The 27,523-nt window shown below is 39.8% G+C and overlaps 1 protein-coding gene across 6 annotated transcripts in view; it reads right to left on the reverse strand.

Annotated features, from left to right (window-relative positions):
* LOC145978625 (uncharacterized) overlaps nt 1-9,746 on the reverse strand; it is a 79,298-nt gene extending 69,552 nt beyond the window's left edge. For all 6 annotated transcript variants that reach the window (XM_083111397.1, XM_083111379.1, XM_083111388.1 and 3 more), the window contains exon 1: nt 9,531-9,746. In XM_083111397.1, the coding sequence (XP_082967523.1) occupies nt 9,531-9,548 (18 nt within the window). In that variant the 5' untranslated portion in view covers nt 9,549-9,746. The remainder of the gene's footprint in view (nt 1-9,530) is intronic.
* Between the last annotated feature and the right edge of the window lie 17,777 nt (nt 9,747-27,523).

Genomic DNA, 27,523 nt, shown 5'->3' on the forward strand with positions numbered 1-27,523 from the left:
CCCCTCAAACCCCTCCTCTGGCTCCACTTCATCGACGACATCTTCATGCTCTGGAAACACCGTCCTTATAAGATATCCTGGACCAACGTAATCACTTCCGTTCCATAAAGTTCACCTGGACCTACTCCCCCAACCAGATCACCTTCTTGGATGTGAATGTGCACATCGAGGGACGACATCTGAAAACCTCTATCCACATAAAACCCACCAATCACATGCAATACTTACACTTCTCCAGCCCCCACCCATTCCACACCAAAAAAGCCATTCCATTCTCTCTGGCCCTCAGGGGACAGAGCCTGAACACTTCACCCACCTCCCGCCAGAATTTATATGTTAATTATAATAGTGGGTTAAGAAAATTATTTATTGCATTTTTACTTTTATGGTTAATAAGTAGAATAAGTATAACCTCTGCCTACATCAATCCCTGGTAAACCGTGGTATCCCTCCACCCTGGTCACCAAACAAATATCGCGAGCTGTCTCACACACCACTACCACCAAGAAACCTGCCACCACCAACCCACCTGCTCTCATCACCCAATATCATCCCCACCTCAACAAAAACAGACACACACTACACTCTCTTCTTTCCATTCTCCATAGTGATCCTGAAACCAAAAACATCTTTGCCGACAAACCCAGACTGGTCTTCAAACGCCCCCTAACCTCCAAAACATCCTGGTCCACAACACTCCCTCACCACAACCAACATACCCCTGCCCATAAATGCAACCACCCTAGGTGCAAAACCTGCCCCATTCTTATTACCTCTCACACCCTCCAGTTGCACATGGCCACTGGCAAATTTACCCTCCACCCCAAAGGGACCTGCCACACCTCAATCTTGATTTACATCCTCACTTGCAACATCTGTGGTGATTTTTACCTGGGGGAAACATCAACCGCCCTCAACCTCCGCATCAATAACCACCATGCCACCACCCACAACCTGGACTTCACTGTCGCTGTCCATACCAACCACCAAAATATCCCTTTCAACGACTGCTTCCGGGTAGCGATCATCCATCTCTTACCCCAACCAGCCAACACCTCAGTTGCAAAAGATGGGAGAGGGCTTAGATATCAGCCATGAGTGCAACCACTCGACAAGCCTGGTGACAGAACAGTGTTTTTCTGTTGGATGCACTACTTCTTCTACGATCGAGACCTGGCAACTCTGCCAGATCTTCAACTTCCAGTTCAGTCTTTTTTCTTACACCGAAGATGCAGCGACAGTCTGCGAAAATTCTAATTTTTTCACTGTCTGGTGAGTGTTTCCTTTCTCAAGGTCGTTTACAATGCTTGGGAGGTGATTCCTCACACGAAAACAAGCCAAAAGTGTGAGTTGCATTTTTACAACTGAGGCTTCGTTTCCGAGATAGGAGCCTCGCAAAAGGTGACAAAGTAAATGTCACACCTAACTGGGACGAATACTATCACAGATAGAGAATCATCAAGGAATCGTATGTGCTCAAGTCACTATGAAAAGTTCACTGCACGCATGCACAATGGAGTCCTCAAAGGAATTTGGGATTTCCAGCAAGAACAATGCATGGAAAGGGTATGTAACGCAGCAAGAAGGACCGTGACAATGAGAATGTGTTAAAGACAACACATCCCTACCTCAAACATCAAAACATGAGCACGGAACACAAAATCCAAAAAGTTGAGCACGGTTGCATATGCCAGTTACACGCGAGGACTGAACGAATCATGTCATGTGGCATAAGAGAGACACATTACTCCACCAGGAGGAGGGAAAGAAAAACACAATATCAGATGATTGCGACAATGTGTATTTTTACACGTGACAACTACGTAATATCCCCCCCCCCCACACACACACAACAAACAACAAATGCTACAATGTCTTACGCACGGACAGTGCATGTCCCTGTACACCAACTGAAAATGTCACTTTCACCACACAAAGGGGGTAGGGAGCAATACCAAGAGTGTTCTCACTGGGATTTGCTGAGGGCGATAATCACAGACGGTTAAATGTCTGACGTTCACTTCTACGCAGAGATGACAGTGACGAATCAAGGATTGTCGAGTACGAGCAAACAAGCCAGATGCATCTGCTACCATCAAAGCGGCGACGTTGATGCGAGCAACGAGGTCCTCAGCTGATGTGAGAGGTGTGTCGTATAGGAGGGTTTTCATTTCTCCCCAGAAGAAAAAATCGAGAGGGTTGAGATCTGGCGACCTCGGTGGCCAAGGCACAGGCTCATCCCTAGAAATGAACCTATTGCGAAACACGTCATGCAGGAAATGCCGTACATTAAGATCGAAATGAGCTGGTGCCCCATCGTGTTGGTACCACATTTCTTGCCGCAGTGCCAAAGGTATGGTCTTCAACAGTTCCATCAGAACCTCACTAAGAAATGCATGATACGTGCGACCATTCAGGCAAACAGGGAGAATGTATGGTCCAATTAAATGATCATGTACTATCCCGCACCACACATTCACTGAAAACCTGTGCTGGTGATGGGCCACAAAAAGTACATGTGGGTTGTCAAAGTCCCAGACATGACTGTTTCTACTATTGAAGACATCCATCCTGGTGAAAATGGCTTCATCTGTCCACAATACCTTTGCCCCGAAGTGAGGGTTTATGTCCAACTGATGCAACAACCATTGGCAAAACTCCATACGAGGGCGAAAGTCACGAGGTAACAGTTCTTGTACTTTCTGCAGTTTAAAAGGGTGCATTCCTTCCTCTGACAACACTCGCCAAACATTCACATGAGACGTGTTTCGTGCCCGAGCAAGCACGCGCGTACTGGTGCCAGTATGTTCTGCGACCACTGTTAACACATCTTCTGCAAACTGATGTGTGCGTACACTTCAGGGTCTTCCAACTTCTTGCCGCGGTGGTAACACTGACCCTGTTTCATGCAGTCGACTGTCCACTACCTGAAAGAAGGCGTAAGACGGTAAACTTCTATGTGGAAAGCATTCTCCATAAAGACGTCTTGCCTCACGGCTATTACCACGTGCCTCCCCATACACGAGATGCACGTCTGCTAGCTGCTGGGTCATATACGCAGCCATCTGTGTAATAGGGAGCTGGAACTGCAAAGTATTGTTTTTGTTTAACACTGGCACACTGCACAAATTGGCCGTATCACTGTACGAACACCACAGACCAATTGTTGCGATACTTGACTTGCCCACTCCACCATGTCAACTTCTTTCAATACAACATACTAGTACTCTTCAATGCGTATGACAACCTAGAGCGAACTGCTGATCATATCCCAGCACCTGCAACATGACTGGGATGACTGCCGGAGAGAACCAACCCTTCGAGCTCCTCTCGCACGTACAGCAGTCATGAAGGTCAAACGTAGACTACGAGAGCCAGACTTGCCTGCGTAGCGCTTCCAAAACTGGTCTCTTTTACGTCACAGTGATCGGGTGCGAACACTCTTGGTATTGCTCCCCACCCCCTTTGTGTGGTGAAAGTGACATTTTCAGTTGGTGTACAGTGACACACACTGTCCGTGCGTAAGACATTGTAGCATTTGTTGTTTGTTGTGTGTGTGGGGGGGGGGGATATTACGTAGTTGTCGCATGTAAAAATACACATTGTCGCAATCATCTGATATTGTGTTTTTCTTTCCCTCCTCCTGGTGGAGTAATGTGTCTCTCGTATGCCACATGACATGATTCATTCAGTCCTCGCGTGTAACTGGCGTATGCAACCGTGCTCAACTTTTCGGATTTTGTGTTCCGTGCTCATGTTTTGATGTTTGAGATCGGGATGTGTTGTCTTTAACACATTTCTCATTGTCACGGTCCTCCTTTCTCATTGTGCATGCATGCAGTGAACTTTTCATAGTGACTTCCAGACTGAGTTCATACGATTCCTTGATGATTTTCTATCTGTGATAGTATTCGTTCCAGTTAGGTGTGACATTCACTTTGTCACCTTTTGCGAGGCTCCTATCTCGGAAAAGAAGCCTCAGTCGTAAAAATGGAACTCACACTTTTTGCTTGTTTTCGTGTGAGGAATCACCTCCCAAGCATTGTAAACGACCTTTAGAAACACCCTGTGTGTATATATACAGGGTGCTCGGAAATTCCCCTTACAAACTCCTAGGGCTAGTAGAGGGGACTTAGTAGACAATATTTGGAATAGGAACCCATGTCCGGAAACGTACCGTTTCCGTGCTACAACCATGACAATATGTCGGATCTGCCTGTGTTGGTATGCAACCGGGTAGGCAGTATATGACGTCAGAAGATCACCTGATGACCTAAAGTGTAATCATTTATTACAACCATGTCAAATGAGATGTTACGTAAGGTACAGAAGTGAATGACGTGTGACTCAGTCCATAATACAAACAAATTTATTTGGTAGCAATGCCAAGGGAACAAAAAATAAACTTACTATTCATTAATCAACACCTGTGTCAACAGTGGAACGCAACAATTTGTAGACGGCACGTGCCATCAAGTGATCTTCAGACGTCATGTACTGCCTACCAGGTTACATACCAACACAGGCACATCCGACACATTGTCATGGTTGTAGCACGGAAACGGTACGTTTCCGGACATGGGTTCCTATTCCAAATATTGTCTACTCAGTCCCCTCTACTAGCCCTAGGAGTTTGTAAGGGGAATTTCCGAGCACCCTGTATATATAAAAGGGATTAGAATGAGAAAGAGTGCCAGATGGGCGGATAAACAAAAATGGCATAGGAGACAGTAAACACTTACCACAATTGAAGAAAAGTTTGATATTTTTATCTAAACTGTTCAGATTATAAGGCATTAAACTGAGTTATTTTAGAGATTTCATTGGTCCATAATTTTGCAGTAAAACTTTCAAGATAATATTTCATAGGTTAGGAGAGGAGTGGTGGTAAAATTACAAATATTGTATTTATGATAACTGTCATAAATGCAAAGCTTTTGAATTGCAATATTTATAGTTGCAAGATAAGTTCAAGAATTGGTCTAACATTGCATTTGAGAAAACTTAGTCATCATGTTTAAAGATAGTAGAGGCCATGTCTTTCGAGAACTTTAAATTATGCTCATATTTGGCTTGGTTATATTTTTGTAGATTAAGAAACACAAGTCTCAGCAATGTTACGGAGTCACTTGAGTTTTTAAGTTTTTAATAAAAACTCTGTAATGTAGTGTGTGTTTAAGGAAGGATGGGGGTAAGTCAACAATTTTGAGACTATGATAACTGCAGCAAATTTAGAGGGTTTTAGCTGAAATTAATCAGAACAAGATATACCTCGGGAATGATTTTGTTTTGCATTTGCATTTGTTCATAGTATTTCAAGATTGTGTCCTTTTTGACTTTAGACTTTTGTACTTGATACAGAGTCTGAAGACCTTGCTAGACGGTTGAAACGTTACGTTTTACTTTATGTTTTTAATAAAATAAATTACTGCCTTGGTCAGTATATTTAGTTTTTCATAATCATGGAAACAAGGCTTAATTGTGTTATATCTGCATTTTACTCAAAATCGGCTCGGGCAATAGAGGCTTACTTGTGAAAAAGGCCTTGGGCAGCAAAAGGTTAATGGTCTATGGCACCTTGTAAGGAAATGAAATATATTAGATAAAACATGTGTATGTAGCTTTAACATAATTTATTCTCACAACACTGCATTCACAAAATAATTTGTTTCATAAACTGAAGTTCAGAATGGAATATTTACTAATAGTGTTTACTGAAAATGTGCTGCATCATGAGAAACATATTTTAACATGCTTAAATTTGCATATTGTTGCAGGGGGAAGAAAGTAACAAACCTGATTGATAAAATTTAAAGTCTCACTTTTTTTTCTAGGAAGAATGGTTCCAGCACTATTCAAGTTGATTTGTTATGTTACTGTGTTCATCATAACAACTACTCAAAATTGTGTTATGTTCATAAACGATGATGCATCCAAGTATATATATATACACACACAAATATGCATTTCTCTTGTTTGTTTCAGTGATTGATTTGGTTTATTTTACCTCTCTTTTCTACCACATTTGGCTCATCACAAAGATGAGAATGAATGATGACATTGATGAAGGGACATACAGAGAATACGCATGCCCAGGCCATGATTCGAACCCAGGACTTTTGGCATTGTAGGCATTTCTCTTGTTAGAATAAAATGTTATTAGTCCTCACCTATAATGAGGTACCTGTATGGAGTACTGTTGTTGACTTCCAGAAAAAGAAGCACTGGTGATTATTCTTAGCCTCCCCCCCCCCCCACCTCTCCCGCAGTCTGATTGTTAGATACACCAAAGTATGTCTCCTCAGGGAATGCAACCCTGAAAACTGATCACCCTCCAGAAAGAGTAGAATCAAACTGTTGGACAAATATTCTAGAACAGAATATATTAACAAAAATGTTAAACAGCTTTGATTCAGTCAACTATTCCCTGTCTCAGTTATCTCTGTAGCAAGGCTATGCATAGCATCAGAGTAGAGAAGGAAATAGAAATCAGAGTAGAGCGAAGCAGTACATGCTGCTGTGAAGGCTGGTAACTGCAGTTACATCCCCCACCTCTACACAATGCATTTTCCACTCACGTGTTCATTTGTGAAGGTGTCTCATGTCACTACTTGTGTAGAGACTTGTTTTCATTCATCTGCTCCAGAGATAGATGGCACAGGGAATAAAGCAATACAAATTCAACGTTACGATATATTATTACTAGGGGAAAATTGTATTTCATTATTTGCCTGTAGTTTACGGTTATTACAAGCATAAGAAAACAGTTTTTTGTTGTGATGTTTCAGGAGAACACACGCTCGCTTCATCAGACATTTATTTTCATTTTGACTAAAGATACTGTTATAACAATGGTTAGCAATTTCTTAAACAAAAATAATCCGTTAAATAATGGATGTTGTCAATGTTACATTCTTGTAATATAGCAACTTAACTGTGAAAACAAGTTATTTGAAATTATGAATCTTAAATATCATCAGGTAATTCAAAGTCATCATTGTTTTCACAAAGTCTCTTGATGTTTTCTGTTACATTAAATTTTAAAGATGGTGGCTTACTCTATTTGTGAAAAAGAAAACTCCATACTGGATCTATGTTACCATTTTCATTATTTAATTTATTCCAGTGTTCTTCTGCAATGAACGAAGCTTCCCAGACATTCAATTCTATGTTTCCCATCAATCTTTTTAAAACCCTTCTCTTTTTAATCAAATGCTTCTCTTCGATGATGTGAGCTGACAAACCTGTTCTTGGGTTTAGATTTATAATGTCCAAATCATATTCATGCCATCTTATTGCCATTTTCCTTGCCGTTTGTAATACATAATCCTTTGAACATTAACAACTTATATTATATATTCCTATGGTTTCCACATCTGGTAGAGAAATCCTCATTTTGAATTCATTAAATGTACATTCCAAACTTCTTGGTGATCTAAAAGCGATTTTGAAATTAAATCTTCTAAAAATTTTGTCAATTTTATGTGAGAATCCCTTTTGGAATGGAATGCACACAAATTTCAACAGATTTTTCATCTTTGTCTATATTTCTCTTTTCCTTTAGTTTTCCTGCGACTTGTTTTTTCATTTGGTTTATTTTGTTAGTGTGGAAGCCATTTTCGGTAACAGTATGGTATAGTGAAAACACATTTTTTCAAATTTACAGGAGAAACTACTTACGGAAATGAGTTTCTGTAGACTTTTGGAAGCTCAGGGAAGTGTTTTCTCCCTTCGTTCAACTTATTCGGATGGTAAATCATGTATTTTTTGACATTAATGTATCTCCGATGCACGAAAGCTATTGCCACCATTACCGTCGACTACGTGAATCAAATGTTCCGTGCGTTCAATTATGTAACCCCCTGTTAGTGTTGCAACCACGTGGTAGTTTTTCAAGATGACGTGTGAGTGCTTTTTTCTTTCCAATTTAATTTTCTGTTTGCCTAACCTAACCTTCCGTAAATGGTTTGTGGATTAATTTTCTCTTAAAAACATTCTGTGAATAGTACGTGCTTAATTGCCTTCTGTGAATAGTTTGTGCAGCATTTCTTGGTTAATAAGTGTTAGTATAGCAACCATGCGGTAGTTTTACAAGATGACGTGTGAGCGGGTATTTTTTTTTCCAATTTAATTTTCTGTTTGCCTAACCTAACCTTCCGTGAATGGTTTGTGGATCAATTTTCGCTTAAAAACATTCTGTGAATAGTATGTGCGGCATTTTTCGGTTAATAAGTTTGGAAACACTGCATATCAGTTGACTAGACAATGTGAGTCAAGATTTGACGCCAAATTGTGAGTAACGAAAGCGAATTAGCAACAAACAATAAATACTTGTAATGTGAAAAATTACGCTTTTTTCAGTGAAAAAAGCAAAATCCCACATTCAAAAATGTTCCGCTATGCATAACAGGTAAGTACAAATGTAAATAATTAGGAAATAAACAAGTGAAATGTGTTTTCACTATACCATACTGTTACCCCATTTTTTTTTGCTATATTAAAAAGCCTTTCTTCTTCATTTTTGATATTCTTATTATTAGAACATAGTCTTTGTGCTCTTAGGAAAAAAATTAAAAAACATATTATCCATTGTTATACGCGAATGTTCTGAATTGGCATGGATGTATTTTTTTCCTTGCTAATTTTTTCCTATGGACTGATGTTTGAATTGAGGTGTCAGTTGTCTTAATTTGCAGATCAAGGAAAGAAATTTCATGGTTATTCATGGGTTCACAAGTGAATTTTATGCGACGATGTGATTCATTTAACAATTTAAATTTATAATCTCCAAATCGTGTTTGTACCATCTTATTGCCATTTTCCTTGCTGTTTGTCCTACATAATCCTTTGAACATGAACAACTTATATTATATATTCCTGTGGTTTCCACATCTGGTAGAGAGTTTCTCATTTTGAATGAGAATGCAATGCAAGCAATGCACACATACAAGAAAAACTATGTATTTATTTGATTTTTAAAATATATATTTTTAAACGTAACCTTAAAAAAACAAGATAAAACAACCCGGGTTTGATTTTAAAAAACAAGCAAATTGCCAACCCTGTCTGATACCCTCTAGAACAGCGGAAAGGGGTTATTCTCACCCTTCATAAGAAATGCATTTACAATTCTAATTATTTTACAATAGGAACATATTTTTAATGGGAACATGCTAAAGACACAGGACCAACAACGTAACGCTGATAGTTCGAAAAATATTCTTCGACAAATAGACATATGGTTGGTTGGTTGGTTTGGTGTTTTAAGTCCACTTTATGCACAATAAGGCTAATCGGGACTGGACCTACACTTTAAAGTGGGACCCGAACCGCTGCGTGCCCGGGACCTCTTGATTATAAAGCAAAATAGACATATGAAACTACATCAGGCTTGAAAATAAACTATTAAAATATACCTATTGTTCAATGTTTGTGTGTGTGTATCATTTATACATGGAAACATTTACCTTTTTTTCTTCTAGTTCTTTACAGATTATTATTAGTACATGAATAAAAATACATAAACTTACGTTTCTCTTGTTGTTCATTTTGCAAATTTACGCTTCACAGAAAACTTCCATTATGGTAATATATCTTATGTTCCATTACTTAAGTAGTTCTGATGCTAAAGAACATACGTTAAACTCTACCCATACGCGTTCATCGTTAAAATATCCAACAGCTATGACATATTAAAGATAGACATAAACAACGAAAACATACACAAATAGTCAAATACAATAATATCCCACACTCTATCGTCAATGCAGTTCTAGGCCAATATATATTGTATGCTTGTTGCCTGTTACTAAGTACAATCAAATATACATCTATATAGTCATAACATTCTCATAGTATAATAATTCGCACTACAAAAATGAAAAAAAACGTTCATTTTCGTCAGTGCCTGAGTCTAATATGCAATAATAATAATAATAAAAGTCCTTAAACAATCTCAAATATGCTGTAGAAAGTATAAGTTGTTCTGCGCATAAATCATGTAGTACGTACAGTGGGATGCACAAGTATTGAGTAGGTACAGGGTGGCCATGATGTTCCGGTGGTGACATTTTCGAAAACTACTGTATGCTGAACACTACGCTGTATTGAAGCACATTGAAGTCTTCCAAAGCATGAGGAATGTGCGAAAGAATAATGTCTACTGTTCGGTTCTTGTTTTGGCGGGATTGGATCGGAAAGGGGAATATTTTCGTTCGGACCGGAGAAAAATTCGCAATTTCCCGACCTATTCGGGAAATTTTTGGGACGGCAAATGTTAAAATTTCCCCGACACTGTGGAAATCTCAAAATCTACACGTCATTTTCCCTTAAATGATTGTTTCTTGAATTTCTGGAATAAAAACTAACAATATCCGAGAAGTGTCAAACACTGGGTGCGTTCCGAAAGTCTTAACGAAACGAACGCATTCAACGAAAATAACTGGGCTCGTGAATCTGGTGAAACCAGTTATTTTACGGACTTATGGGACACACTAGGCGAAAGCGCAGGCGCAGCGTTTTGTTTAGAGAAAGTTTCCGCATGGCGTCAGCGGAAGGAATGTCCTTATGGCAAAAATAAACTCTATTATGGCCACTGTTACTCATTTTAATCACATTCTAAGAACGGTCAAGGCATACTTATCTTGTGTATGTTGCTTCATATCGCTATCTGTTAAAATTATAATACATTTTCCGAACTAGTGCAGTTTGAATCCATCAGCACGCGCTTTGTCTGCAAGGAGCAGACGATTTTCACGGAACAAACCAGCATCCTGGCCCGTGCGTTTGGTGAATCTCGTTCTTGCACGAAACGCACGGAATGCGACTTTTGGGACAGCATAATGAAACTCACGAAACGCACGGAAGCACTTATGGAACGGCCAGTTGCCATCGTTAAACTCGTGCGACTTTCGGAACGGGCCATGCAGAAGACCTCGAGAATAAACAATGCAACTGTCTGCTGCCACGTTCTTTTTCTGCTATGAACTCAAAAGAAGAAGAAGAAGACAAGCCAATCATATGATGCGTAACAAAATGTGGGCGTGTACAAGACGCAACGAGAGATCACGTGATTCAAGATGGCGAAACTAGGGTCGACGGCGTAATGAGCTCCTGCTCTCTCTCTCTCTCTCTCTCTCGCTCTCTCTCTTTGTCATGCGTAAGAAAGTGGAAGCCAAAGACGAGGGTGAGTAATATGATGAAATTGATGAAGGGACACTCATGGGTCGACCGGCATTCGAATGTACCATTTGATTTTAACTAAATCTGGGACTAATTATTAGGAAAGAACGGCTCTCATTGAGTTTTGAGTTGTTTTTCTTATTATTATTTTATGCACAGATAGGCTAATTGGGACTGAATTTACAGTTTAATGTAACTTCGTTCTACCATCCTTTCCAGCGGCTCTGCAAACTACTCTTTTGCTACTTGATCAAAAAGAAAGTTAAATTAAACGACAGACGTCCTTTGAATTTATGGTGAGTTATTGCTTTTGGTTTACAAAGATTAAATTTATTAAAAAGTATGTTGCTCCATTTACAAGCATCCGTTCCTCATAACACACAAACTTGAAGTTTATATGCCACAAAAAACTGCGTGATTTGTTATTGATGGTGTTATACAATTTACCAGTTAACGACAAGTATGTTACGTAAAATAACTTTTTGAAAATCCGGAATGTGCAGTACAATTTTGTATTCAAAATTAAACTTATTTTTTTGGTAGAGAAGGGCATGCACTTATCAAAAAACTATGCCATTTGTGCTACGGATTCCTTACAATACCAGAAGTTACTGTTTGCGCGATAATATTAAGGGGGGGGGTGCTAAGCAAGGATAATGATATTTCAATTTCATACATCAAGCACGGATGTTCTTTGAGTGTCCCTTCATCAATTTTTCATATTATCACTCATCCTCATCTTCGCGATTAGCCAAAAGTATCAAAAACGCTAAGCAAAATAAATCAAATTAAAAAAATGTTAAAAAGAACTTTTTGCGAGAAAGAAAGGTTCCGGTATTCTCCATTTTTTTGTGTCTCTCTCTTCGTTTTCGACATAAGGACTACTGAAAACATTGTGTTATGTTCATATGATCGTGCATCCTACACACATGCACGCCCGCACACATACACATTTCTTTTGTTAAAAATTTCATTAATCAATTTTATTAATTTTAAAACGCTCTACGATACCAGGGGTCCTGAATTCCAATCCCGGCTTGGGCATGAATGTGTGTGAAAGTCCATTCATCAATTTCATCATATCGTTACTCATCCCCATCTTCGTAATTAGCCAAAAAGGGGCATAAAAGCGAAGAAAAATGAAGCACATGTAAATTTTAAAAAGGAGCCTCATTCAAGCAAAATATTATCTTTGTTTCAAAGTTGGTTCATTCATTCACAGAACAGTAAACGAGTGTCTTCGACAAAGCCTTCGTTGCTGCCAATGTGTGTAACAATAAGCCCTTCCCAGTCGGCTGCTTTAATCCAGTAGTATGTCTATGATCCAGTGCTCAGCCCTTCAACGAAAGCATGGCGGTGGTTTCGCACAGTGGTATGTCCCGCGTTGACCCATGTCTCGTCCAAATAAAAAAATGTTTCTTTTCGCGGCGGTACCTTTTTATAGCGCGGAGATACTTGTGTCGCCAAACAACAAAATTTTCCCTCTCCAGCAACACAGACGATTGTTTTCTCCTTCTAAACTCAAAACCCAAATCATTCAACACCCGACACACAGTTCGAGCGCTCATCGGCGGTAAATTACTCTGACTTCTTATTGCCTGCGCCAGTTTCTTTGAGGTTGGAAGTTCATTGCGAAGGTAAAACTCGTGTACTTTCTGGCCAATAAGTCGCTTGGAGAAATCATCCAACACAACCATTCTTGAACGATTTCCTTTAGCAAGGGGCCTCTTCTTGTCTGGTGATTACCCGTATTTTTTTTTTTTAAACCACTCTTCGCCGCGTAAGTGGAACGTTCGCTGACACCTGTCAACACCGACGTCATGCTCATCACCTCATGTCCTGTCTTTTCCGGATATTGTTGCTTTAAGGATGAATATACATTTAAAACAATTTGTTTGGCTTGACTTTGGAGAGCTTTCCCTCTTGAATGCTGCCTAAAATAACATTCGAGCGAAACCGCGCGCTCAACACGAGACCACGCGTACTGCGTCTGTCACCGTCTTCAAGTCCACCTCGACTCGCTCTTGAGTTTTAAGCCCCTATCACACGGAACTGGATTTCTAGTTGGAAAGCTCTAGTTGACGCTGGACTGGCTACCCATTTGCTAGTTTTCGCCTCACACGGTACTTGTTATACCGTACTTGTCGATAGTCTTTCGTTCCCATAATGGCGGCCGCGCGAGATGTAAACAACGTATCACTTCACACTTTTAAAATACGATAACTATCCAACCGAGAGGAATATCGCATCGCATTAAATGGTTTTAGGTAGAGAAGAACGGCGCTAATAAAATACATACTTTACAACGTTTACTATACACGTATGGAAGAATATTTTAGCTTTTTCAATTGTAAACATGCCTTTCGTGCTCTATGCACTCGGAAGCTATAGACAAAAAAAGGGCTACTTTACAAACTCACAGAATATCTTCACATGGCCAAACTTTGCTCTGATTGGCTGTTCCACAGAATCTAGTCGAAGAAGTTAGTAGCAATTAGAACATGTCCTATTCCTCAAAACCAGTCAAGCAGTCAACCAGGCGGCCATGATTACTACCCAGAAAGTCAGTTCATCGCCAACTAGGGCATTCCAACTAGAAATCCAGTTCCGTGTGATAGGGGCTTAAGTGTTCATTCACCGCTACCGACAGCCTAGTTGGCGATCTGCGGTTCCAAGTTCGTCTGCTCAGTGATTGCAACCAAACAGGTACATATGTGCTAATGTATATATTATTTTGTCTACATATTACAAATTTATTAACTGTTCTCTTGTTGACCTGACGCGCGGCTTAGTTTTAAAGTAAACGCTTGACTGATTTCTTAAAAATACTTATTTTTGTTCATCTTAAATCTCGCATGTTCAAGAAGCTTCAACTTAATACATAGTTGCCAGGCTCCACTCTATCCACTCTATCTGTTTTTCGTCAATGCAACAAAACATTGACATTAACAACTGTGTGCAGTGTATTAAAACTGTTTAATTCATATAGTATTCAATTTTAATTTTTTTAAAACACTTGTAAAAAAAACATAGCCAGGCGTTTTAAACAAGCCCACGGGTACTCATCAGTCATCACACGATATACTTTTGTTAATTGATCATACATTTTCAACCGTTCAACAGAATTCTGTGCAGAATAAACAAAATGACACGGAATGAATGAAAATACAAAAATACGCAAATAACCACAAACTATCAAAGATCAAGAATGAAAATGTGTTTTAAACCAGTCTGAAAAAAAATGTTTAAAACACATAGTTTAAAATGTTTTAAACATGCAGGGACGTCGTTGGGGGGGGGGGGGAGCACTGGCACCGGGAAACTTTTCTGTATTTGCTGGAAATTTTACTTTGATGATAAATATTGCAAAATAATTCTTCAGTAAATTTTGCTTGCAGTTTGAAACACTTCTTCAATTTTCAGTAGCACGAACCCAAGCAAGGCATTTCTTTCTTATTTCCCTGTTTCTTGTTTGTTGAACACAAAAAGATGTATTGGGAGGGGATGCAGTTAATGGTTTTGTGGTCCGCCCCGTTCAGGGAAGTCTGAGACCTATTGAAAATGCACTTTTCCTCCCTGCTGCACACCAGATCCAGGATCCCCCCAAAACCCGCACTTTCTCTTAATCTGGCCCTGCACTGGCTCCATGGGCGCCGAAAGGACGACAGTAAGAGGAAGATTTAGCTACGGGTGGCTAGAACTTATATAATGGTTCAGGAAAGATATCCCCATGCGTTTCAAATTCCAAGAACACAATTCTATTGTTTGTCACTTTTTCGGCGCAGGAATGAATGTCATAGCGGTTCTTCTCACATGCACAAAACCCTGCTGCTAATGACCTGCTCTGCAAGGAGGGAAAGGCCACTTTCTGAAAATTCGGAGAAACATCGAAGCGGTCGGTTCATCTGTTGATTTGGTGGACAGTTGATATTTGTCAGTTTGTAGTAGGATTTGTGGTCCGAGAGGTGGTAAACTTCTATAAACGCGAGAAGATAGCATCACGAAGTGTTTGTGATCTCGTTTTCCTACATCGCGAGTAAAATGTCGAATGAGAAGCTGCCAGATCGTCTTCCTCTGGAAACAATGGATCAGGATCGACTGATCGACCAAATATCCAACATATTGGCATTCTAAAAGAGAGTCTGACTACCACACAAGATCCTGGGTTCGACTCCCAGGATGGTTGATCTCATGTATAATGAAGAATAAACCATGTTTCAATTAAGGAAGGAAACTAGGTACGAGGGGCGTATCATAAAGAATTACACTTTATTGTTTTAATGCAAAATGAAATGGTGTAATTCCACGCACTGCGCAGGATGGGCGCATAGGTACCTTGTCTACCGCCAGGTGGCAGCACCGTGTGACAGTGCGTAGTCTGTGGCCTGTGCAGCCGTCGAAGCACAACGTCACGAGTGCTGTTGCGGACAACATGGAACAAGATGAACGTGGTCAACGATGGACGAGTTGGTTTTTGTGGAAGGAAGGGGAAACAACGGCACGTATCCATAGACGGTTAGTGGCTGTGAGTGGCGAGTATGCAGTGTCACGGAAAACGGTGTATAATTGGGTAACTGGCTGGAAAAAACGGTCAAACGTCGACGGAGAAGGGATAGAGTCCAGGGCGACATGTGAGTGTGAAAACAGACGCAAACATCGCGCGTGTGGAAAATGTCATACTGGAGAACAGGCGTGTGACGTTTACGGAACTGGAGAGGATTACGGGATTAAGCAGACGAACCCTGCAACGCATTGTGCACAGTGACTTGAAAATGGGTAAAGTGTCAGCTCGGTGGGTACCGAAATGTCTTAACGCATGCCACAAACAACAACGCGTAGACATTTCCAGGGAGCTTTTGGAACTTTACTACCAGAATCCAGCTGATTTCTTGGGGAAGCTTGTGACAGGTGATGAAGTGTGGCTGCATTACCACGAACCGGAAACCAAATCCCAATCCATGCAGTGGAAACATAAGGGTAGCCCCCCCACCCAAGAAATTCAAAACAGCACCCACGGCTGGGAAACAATTGGCCACTGTGTTTTGGGATAGTGATGGCATCATCCTCATTGATTGGCTACCGAGGGGAACCACCGTTAAGAGTGCAGTCTACGTGGCAACACTGACGCGGTTGCGTCGTGGAATACAAAAGAAGAGGCATGGCAAATGGGGCAAAGGTGTGCTTCTCCAACATGACAATGCTCGGCCGCACACCAGTCGTGAAACAACAGCTGCTATTGACCGACTGGGTTTCAAGGTGTTACCACATCCAGCATACTCTCCCGATTTGGCACCGTCCGATATTCACTTGTTTGGCGCCATGAAGAAGACCCTGCGTGGTCACCGTTTCAACAATTGTGAGGAAGTCCATGAGGCTGTCCAGCGATGGGTGCACACAACTCCAAAGAACTGGTTTCAAAATGGTCTCGAACGACTTCCACACCGCTGGCTTAAGTGTCTACAGCTCCAGGGGGACTATGTTGAGAAAGTGCATATAGCCGATTAAATGTATCTATGTCTGTATGTATCGAATACAATAAAGTGTAATTCTTTATGATACGCCCCTCGTATGTAGCAATTGTTTTTACAGCCGTCTGCATGCTCTATAAGTATTATGTTACAACATTTGTATATCTTTCTGACTTTCTGTGATTCTTCTTCATTTAGCTTCCACCTGCAAATGCGGAAGCTGCTACTGCTTAGGTGGCTAGGTTGGCTAGACATACATAATTAATCCGTAGTCATATACAGCGATTAATACTTATAATATAATCATGAGTTATGGAGAAGCAAATAACTTATCAAGCATTTTCTGTTTCTATTTGTTGTGCAGTGGTTAACAAGGTGCATTACGATGCCAGGGGTCCTAGGTTCGAATCCCGGACTAGGAGTGTGTGTTCTTTATGATGGTCCTCTCATCAATTTCACATCACTCATTTTCATCTTCATCTACACGATTAGCCAAAAAGTGTTAGAAAAGCGAAGTAAAGTACACCAAATCAATCATTTATATATTTCTATATTACGCCACTTTTCTACCTCTTGGGTTAAATGCGACGATGAGGATGAATGATGAGCCGAAGGAATAGCGATGGGACAGAAATGATACTACCAGACCTGTCCAATGTCCGAATCTTGGACCTCTGGTTTCGTAGCGTATTATACTCAGTGGAATTCTTAGGAAGAAAAACTGTAAAAGTAGGGTGAAAAGAGCAAAGTTGTACGATGCATAAAAAGCCATGTTTAGTTCTTCTAAAACCTTCCAATTATCAAGTTCGTGTTTTAAGTCCACTGTATGCATAATAAGGCTAATCGGGGATCCGAACCACTATGTGCCTCCACTAGGTATCGAACCCGGGACCCCTTGATTACAAGGCGGTGACGCTACCACTGCGTCATAAAGGAGGCCGAGAAAAACTTACAATTAGTCAGTAAAATTAATATTGAGGGACACGGCCTGCGAAGAGTTCTTTCATTCGGTTGTGCGTGGTCATCTCATCGAGTCCCATAGTTTCGAGAGCAGAATTTGCTTCCATATCGCTTTCAAGTACCTCCCAAATTGTCCTCACGATGTTGGAACAGCACAGAAATTTTGGAACTAATACAAGCAGGCACATACCCAGGGAAGGAGCTCGGGAGCTACAGTCCTTTCCCGAAATCCTACAAATATCTGATTTTAATAATGTGTAGTAGTAATTAAATTTACTTCATTAATAGGATTAAACATCTTGTATATGGTAAGTTGCAATATACCAATAATTTAATCTTCAGCACATTTACTCCTCCCCGAACCTTCTCGTCTTTAGATGGCGGCTGTCAATAAGGGATAACCCCCTTCCGAAATCAAAATATGGCTACCGTCCTGGCCACCAGGAATCGAACCTTGAACCTTTCGATTGATTGATTAATTGAACTGGTGTTTTAAGTCCAGTTTATGAACAGTAAGGCTAATCGGGACTGGACCTACAGTTTAAAGTGAGATCCGAACAACTATGTGCCTCCATCGGGAAACGAACCCGGGCAGGTTGTTGAACCTGCCGAACCAAAGACGACAGCATAATCAATTGAGCGTGTGGGAACTTTGTTTTATCCAGTGCCATCATATATTCACTTTTCCACACACAACTAAGATTAATTTTAAGAAATTAGACGTGTGTTATCGTCATCATTTCCCAAGTGAACAATCAGATGCCATAGAAGACTCGGGCCCGCCCTTTACAATAGTGCTTAACGCGGTCGCCTTGAGCTAAGTGATACCGGATTCGATTCCGGTATGAACTGTATACGAGGGTCACTATTTATATTTTGACCCTAACAATGAAAAAACAGGACTTTGGCATTGAAAACTGCTTTATTGTTTTTCGAAGTATTCTCCTTTATGGTCAATACACTTTTGCATTCGTTCGAACCATTTGTCAAAGCAGTTTTTCCAATCTTCTTGAGACACCTCCATAATATGATTTTTGAACGCATCAACGGCGTCTTCCGCCGACGAAAATCGTTGTCCACGCAATTTATTCTTGACATTTGGGAACAAGAAGAAGTCATTGGGTGCCAAATCAGGACTGTACGGCGGATGACCCATCAATTCGATTTTTTGACTGTTCATAAAGTCGGTAGTTAGACGAGATGTATGACAGCTGGCATTGTCTTGATGAAGAATGATCCGACGGCGTTTGTTTGTTTTCCGTATTTGACCGAAGACCTCTGGCAAAAAAATTGTTGTGTACCATTCAGAGTTGACCGTTCTACGTTCCTCTAAAGGCACATTTGCCACATGACCAGTTTTCCCGAAAAAACAGGCGACCATTTGTTTCGATGTGCTTCGAGCGCGAACAACTTTTGTTGGATTGGGTTCATCTTGAAACACCCATACAGTCGACTGCTGTTTACGTTCCGGCTCATATGCATATATCCATGATTCGTCACCTGTTACAATCTTATATACGTCTTTTGAAGCACCACGATTGTATTTATTGAGCATTTGTTTGCACCAATTGACGCGAGCGTCTTTTTGAGTTTTTGTCAAATTCTGTGGGATCCAACGAGAACATACCTTTCTCACAGCTAAATGATCATGTAATATTTTATATATGCTGGTGGAACTAATGCCTATGGTTGCCTCAATCTTACAGTATGTCACATGACGATCTTGCAGTATTAGGTTTTGCACAGCATCAATGTTTTCTTGAACAACAACTGATTTTGGACGACCTTCGCGAATCTCGTCGGTGAGCGAATGGCGGCCACGATTAAATTCGTTATAGCAGCGTTTCACAGTGGCAAAGGATGGGGCTTCATCGCCAAATGTGGAAGTAAGTTGATCGATGCACTCTTGTCTTGATAATCCACGTCGAAAATCGTAAAAAAATCATCGGACGAAAATGTTCACGAGTTAATTCCATTTGATTGTTGTCGCGCAATCTCCAAGGCAACATAAACAACACAAAAGAAGCTATTGACAAAACATTTGAAGTACGTTATGGTCAATAATGCCAGATGATTCCGTGCAAACGTCAAATCGCGCCTAACTTCAATCAGTGTTGCCAAGGCTCAAAATATAAATAGTGACCCTCGTACATGAGATGCCTAACTTAATCTCATTACTAGAGCTAGGAATTTTAGGTGCAAAAATTTGCCAATAAAGGTGCAAAAAAGGTGCCAATTTTTGTACAAAAAAGGTGCTAAAATAGGTGCTAATTTTCAGATGTAAAATTTATTGTGAGCAGTGCATACATATATGATTCAACTTGTCTGGATAAACACAGAGTATTACCTGGTTTTAAATCATTTAATATAACTAAGCAAAGAAAATTATCTGATACATTAGAAAGCGACATAAAGGAAAACATGCTTCTTCTTACTTGCTTAGAATTAGTCATCTAGAAAACTCTTAAAATAGATTACATTCAAAATTTCTATGTTCTTCTGAGTGAGGCTACATCTGCGGTCACTAAGCAGATAGTTGTAAGTTGAAAAAGAACGTTCAACGTCATGAGACACAAGTGGTGCGTATTTTTGTTTTCAACCGGTAATCCACATCCTTGTTGGTTGCTACTTCTTGAACATCAGGGTTTTTGGCTAAACTTTGTTCTAACTTCTCTTTCCCGACCCCTTGCAGCTCTCGTTGCACATCCATCAAAACAGCCCACTGTGCTTCATTTTCAGGACACTGCTCCTCCAGTTTTGTGATTGCAGTAGTAAGGAAAGAGAAGACATGTACAATATAGAGTTCGTCTTGCAATTCCTGTTTAAGTGCAAGTTTTTTGGCTTTTTCTACAGCTGACGAATTACTAGGCAAAGTATCTAAAAATTTCGATATTGTATGGAAATGATTGCAAATAAACACTGCAGCTTTTAACCATGTACCCCATCTAGTGAGAATGGGAGAGGGTGGTAGTGGAAGTTTCGTAATTTCTACATACTTCTGTATTCTAGAAGGAGCCTTTTTCAGTATTTTCTTAATGCTAGAAACAAATTTGTTCACATATGTATATTCATCTTTAAGAGCTTCACAAACTCGATGCAAAGCATGAACAATGCAGGTCACATGTTTTAAGTTAGGATACATATTCTTCAGATTAGAAAATGCAGCTAACATGTAAGATGCTTGGTCTGTAAGAACTAACCACACTATCATATTTTACACCCTCCGGCCACAATACAAAACATGCATCATTGAAACTTTGCATTACACTTGCATTATCTGTTTTGTCGAGAAAATAAGTTTTTAAAAGCATGGGTTTCACTTGATGTCCATTGAGAGGTGCTACTAAAATGTTCAAAACGTACCTGTTTTGCCTATCTGTGGTTTCATCTAGTATGAAATAGACTGGATGGTCAGCTACTACTTGCCTGATCTGCGAGATTTTAGCTTCATAAAGAGGTTGAAGGTAAGATTTCCTTAAGGTGGTCTCATCTGGAACTGACTTCCCAGTATATTTTTGCAAATATGATTTCATGACAGGATTGTTAAGTTTCGAAAGAGGTATTCCACACGCTATAAATGTCCTTGCTGTCTCACTGAAAAATTCATTTTTATTTCTGGAACTCGAAGATGCAAGCGCCTCACCAATGAATTGCTGTCGCTTCCAATCTTTACCATCTCGTAGTTCTTTATTCCTGACGTGCTTCCCACTTTGTAGATGCTGCACAACCCGAGTGCGTTGGTGTTTGTCATCAATAGCAATAGAAATATCACACATATCACACCTCAGAACTAGGGTTACCAGACGTCCGGATTTTCCCGGACATGTCCTACATTTTAGCCTTATGTCCGGCATCCGGGAGGAATTTGAAAAATATCATAAATGTCCTACATTTTGAGCGTTTCATAATATTCATTATAAAAATAGAAAACAGAAAAAGTCATGCAAGTTACAAGTCTATGGACTGCAATTCCAAACTCAATGGTGAAATTTATTTTGATTCAGTCATTGCATAAAAAGAAAAAAAGTTTGTCCTGCTATTAAACAAACGGGAAAACGGAAGCACTTACTGAACAAAGTTTTGGGACCACTATCTGATAACGTCACTGTTCAATGGCTGAGCAGAATTTCTTGCCTTAAGGTTTATACTGATGGAACAAGGTGTTGCCCATTGTTATTCAATATTCAATATAATTTGATTGTTTTGATTTGATTTGATTTAGTTTATTTTACTTCGCGTTTTGTGCCTCTTGGCTAATTTGCGAAGATGGGGATGAGTGATGAAATGATGAAATTGATGAATGGACATTCACAAACCACCAAGCCCGACCGGGATTCGAACCCGGGACCCTTGGCGTCGCAGCGCAATGTGCTAACCACTCGGCCACAGGGTCGGGCATAATTTGATTGTAAAGCATAGGTATAGTGAAGAAAGATATTCAGGGTGTCTGTCAGTCAAGAAAGTCATGCTAGTCAAGAAATATAAAAGAAATAAAGAAATCAATAAAAAGGCAATAAATTATTATTATGGTCAAAAATTTTTGCTATCATAATGACTGATTGGTTGATTTAGATTATTTTACTTCACTTTTTTCTGTCCTTTTGGCTAATCGCGAAGATGAAGATGAATAGTGGTAACATAAGATGGATGAAGGGACAGTCAAAAACATATAGGGACAACTGACACAAGCCCTACATAAGATTATACTGGGTGTGAGTCCAGACGCCAAACCTCGCTTGTCTACCAAACACAGTTCAGGATGTATAAATACGAGAGAGCAGATGTAATTCTCTTCTTAAATTCAGCTTCAGTTTTTATCTTAACTGTCCCTCTGGTAGGGGTTTTCATTAAATAAATATTTATTTTCTGGATGTGTTATTTTGGTAGACACCCTGTTATTGAACTAAAAACTACCCAAAATGAAACTTCACAAACCATTTTAAATTACGGTAACTGCTGAATATTTGTTTGCCATTACAGGTCATAATTCAAATGTTGAGAGAGTGTTTTCATTACCATCAGCACAACAGACTCACAAGAGAAATTATTTTTTCATAAAGTCTGTAAAATGTTCGTTTGGTACTGGTCCCTATAATTTCAAATTGACTGTCCACTCTAATATAAATATAGTTTGACTAAACCTGAGATTTTGAGAAAAATTGTCTCCTCTGAGAAGTACCACTTAAATCATGTAGTAAGAGGTGCATTTATTAGTATGACTGCAAGTTTTGAAATTTTGCATTTAAAAATTCATTAAGAATTTATTTCTTAAAACTGAAAAGTGTCATTCTTCAACTACTTTCTAACGTGTTCTATAGGAATATGTATTATTTATTGATAATGTTTTGTGTCCTACATTTTCACTTAATGTCCTACATTTTGGGACAGCATGTCCTACAATTACCTCACAGCGATCTGGTAACCCTACTCAGAACAGATCCATCACTCTGAATGCTGTCACTGCTAAACAATGTCCTGCAGTTTCCCAACATTTACTTTATGTTTTGGCATGGTGAACAAGGAAGTCCGATGCATCGATCAGTCGATCACAGACTGCAGTTACCTTGCTCGCTGAGACAGGAGAAGGAAAATAAAACAAAACAGCTTTCATACAACAATTCATAAACAATACAGCATAGGACAAAAATAGCACAACTTCTAGCAATTGTAACTTGTCATTGTTGGTACTGTTTAAAGTCCGCATGCTTAATATAATACATTAACATCCAAGAACTGAAGAAAGTCGATTCATTGTTGTGCGGTAAACAAGAATCACGTTCCAAGAAGCCGTGCCTCGAATGTGGGTGGGGTTAAACAGCGCGCGAGTTGTATTTAAAAAATGATAAAGATGCAAAAGGTTCTGAGATTGTGAGAAAGGTGGAAAAGGTTCCGAGATTGTGAAAAAGGTGCAAAAAGGTGCAACCGAAACACCATGAGTAGAGTTCAATAAGTGCTTATTTTGGGGATGAGTCACTTTTTTACCCATTTTCACACAAAAAAAATTTAAGGTGCAGCACCTAAAATTCCTAGCTCTGCTCATTACGCACACATTTCATATTTGCACTGTTGCCAATACTTGTAAACCTGGATCCAGCACTTTATATCTAAAACCACGGAAAAGGATATTATCTACTTCTCAATTTTCTTCGAGCAAATTTACAAATCTAAAGACTAATAAAATTGGTCTTGGTGTATCAGCCATTAAGCTAATGAGTTTATTCTGCATTTAGTTTCCCAAAAAATGGCTGTGGATTTCGCAAGAGTATATCCGTAGACTGTTGGGGGCTACAGAAGAAAATGATGTTCCTTTCCAATTTATTGATTGATTGAGTTGGTGTTTTTAAGTCCACTTTATACACAGTAATGCTAATCGGGACAGGTTTTAGTGTAAAGTGGGTTCTGAACCACTATGAGCATCCACCGGGTATCGAACCCAGAACCTGTTCATTACAAGGCAGCGATGCTACCATGCGCCACCGAGGAGGCCCTTGCTCCTTTTCTTTACAAGACTATATATATACAGTATAGGCCAATATGGTGTATAAATAGTTTGTTAATTTATAATACTTTGATAGAAAAAATCTTACGTTTGCCCCCCCCCCCCCCCCCCCCCCCGAACTGATCAACCTAGCTACGTCCCTGTCATAACCACTAGACAATGGGTTGTTAGGGCCCCCTGAAGTATTCATGAGTGCACATCCTCTTGAAATAGTGTTCCACAATAATATGCAATATTGAGTACTGAAAGGCATGGGAAGTTGACATGAGCACTAGCAGACACTTGTTTATTAAAGCCACTGCATACCAAGGGTGGATTAAGGGAGGGACAGAGGAGGCAATCACCCTGCTGAAGCCAATGAGGACGTGTTGTGGACAACTTCCACAGGGAGTCTTATATTGACTTAGTTGACTTACTTCCTGTTGTTCCCTGTGGAACATAGGCCATCAACAAGGCATAACAAAGCATCTCCCCCTGGTCCTACTGACCGCAATTCTCTTCACTGCATTCCAGCTATTTCCTTCCTCCAAGGCCTCAGCGTCAACAGATCTTCGCCACATCTGTCTAGGCCTCCCTCTTTTCCTTCTTTCCTGCAGGTTCCGTCTAGTGCCTCTCTCTAGACAGCCTCATTTTTCTTTCTCAACGTATGCCCTATCCAATTCCATTTTTGCCGCTTTATTTGTCTGGACACCTCAGTTTCTCCAGATTTTCTCCAAAGTTCTTGGTTTTGAATCACTTCTGGCCAAAATATATTCAAAATTTTTCTCAGGCAGCGATTGATGAAGGTCTATAGTTTAGAGGTGATCGTTTTTGTTACCTTCCATGTCTCAAATCCACATAACAGTACAGACTTAACATTACTTCGAAAAATTCGAAGTTTGGTCTTCTTAGATATCTTCTTGTTTTTTCATACTGGATATAGCCTCATGAAGGTGCCATTTGCTTTTTGGATACGTTGAGAAACATCCTGTGCAACTCCTCAGTCTTTTGCCACCACACTACCCAGGTAAGAAAGCTATCCACATTTCAATAATATTTTCACCAATACTAAACGGGTCTGTTTTTTTGGAGTTAATCCTCAGTGCCTTGGTCTTCTTGGAGTTAATAACAAGTTCTACTTTCAACTTTCTTTGCACTTTCTATCAGATCTGCTAATTTTGTTTGCATATCACCATGTGCTTCAGACAAGAAGCACAAATCGTCTGCAAAATCAAGGTCTTCTAGTGTTATTCAATCCCCATTGGATACCACGTCTTTTCCCTCTTATTACATTTCGCATCACTGCATCAATCACAATCGGGAACATTGTAGATGATAATATACAACCTTGCCTCACTCCAGACTGCACATCTATTGGCTCAGATATACGGCCTTCATGTATAACTCTACATGTATAATCACGATAAGTTTCTTGGATAAAATCAAGAATTTTTGTGGGCACTCCATATCGTTTCACTTCCTTCCACATTGCATTTCTGTTGACCGAATCATATGCTTTCTCAAAGTCAACGAAAACTGTATAGAGACGAGATGACCATTCTATACATTGCTCCAAAATCATCCACAAGGTGTTAATTTGATCAATACAAGAGCGATTTGGTCGAAACCCTGCCTGTTCTCTTCTGAGTCTCAAGTTAACATGTTCCTTAATTCTGTTTAGGATAACTCTAGTGAAGATCTTACTCAGAATGGAGAGAAGTGCTATACCTCTCCAGTTCTCACACTTTGATGTATCCCCCCTTTTCGATAGCTTTACCAACAGGCCACTCCTCCAGTCCTTAGGCATCACTCCCTCTATCCATATCTTCTCAAAGAAGGGCTGCAACCAGTGGCGTGGCGTGGGATTTTTAAAAGTGTTACCGGTTATCAGTAGGACATTTAAGGGAGACTTGGGCGCCTCCCTACCTCATGCCCCCCTCCCCCCAATGTCTTCCAAGAAGTTCATATAATATTAATCTGGTACGTCTGCAATTCAATACTAGATTTTGGTAAAGTTATTAATCAGGGAAAGAAATGTTGACATAAGGACTGAAGTGAAATTGCAAACATTGGTTGTTTACACAATAATACGTAATTTGATACTTACAGAAACATCGAAGGCTACATATAGAGCAGATCAATCCGACGACTCTTCTTTGAAAATAGTTGTATAATGCTGGGGACCCGGGTTCGAATACTGGCTTTGGCCATGGACGTTTGTGATGTCTATTCATCAATTTCATCATATCATCACTCATCCCCATCTTCACAAATTAGCCAAAAGTGGCACAAGTGAAGCAAAATCAATCAAATCAAATCAAATCAAAAAAGTTCTATGATGGTGTCATAAAGTGAAGTTTTTCATTTGAATTTGAATTTATGGGTGCATCATGGTCATGGTACATGTTATCCACATCTGAATTCCACACTTTTTTTTTTCCACCCGAAAATAGAGTACATGGCCAACAAAAGAGTTTCGACAACTGCGCACATCCACATAACCACAGATAGTCGTTATACCACGAAACATTGAAATGTCGGTCATATCCAGCAGACGACTTGGTTTCTAAATCGTTCAAAAACATAGGCTTTGGCCTCCCTTTTGCCACAATTTCGATTTTTTTCTGCAAAAGAACGAACCAAAAGTTGCTTCAAAATATCTTCTATCGCACGATTACACACACTGTTCAGATAGGATGAACCCACCACCTCGGAACTCGGAGCAAGCTCCATTAATTAATTGACAATGCCCGAAAACAACATAAAGACGAAAGACACCACTCACAAAACTTGCACTGCACAGTCCAGTTACTTTTGTTACACGTGAAGCACCCTCCTTGACCCCTCCCCTCTCAGCATCGGCCCTTCCCCAATATTTCCTTCGGAACCTGCAAGAAAGCCAGTCCTACTACTGTTGCCATCTTAGTTCTTTTGAAACCAGATTTGCCCAAATAGCGAAACTTTTCGTTTCAAATAAGACGTATGTAGAGTAGATGTAGTCTTCATCTGTTTCCTAACTACTCCCACTCTCCCATGTTTCGCTAAATCACAGAAATCTCATTTCTGACACCACTACTATTTTGTATATTTTACGATCCTTGCTACCTTTAAGGCTTTCGCTTTATAGGATAATCGTAATCGTGACTATGAGGATGCACGGTGAATTATTGAAATAAAATTATTATTTCTTTGTGTATGTAATTATTAATTTTTATAATTATGTAAGTAAAATAATAACAACAAACATTGAAATAACCATATATTGCTGAGGATTCGAACCTGCGACACCTGACACTTCAGAACGTGCTAAGATAACAATCGGGAAATTATGCTTATAAGTAATGTTTTCACCCAAAAACAGTTCTACCACCTCAAAAACATTGCTTCAATCCGAAATTATCGCATTCCTGCGACAACGTATGTCAATCTCAATCGG

Source organism: Lepisma saccharinum, chromosome 1 (assembly GCF_977018435.1).
Source record: "Lepisma saccharinum chromosome 1, izLepSacc3.1, whole genome shotgun sequence".
Lineage (NCBI taxonomy): Eukaryota > Metazoa > Arthropoda > Insecta > Zygentoma > Lepismatidae > Lepisma > Lepisma saccharinum.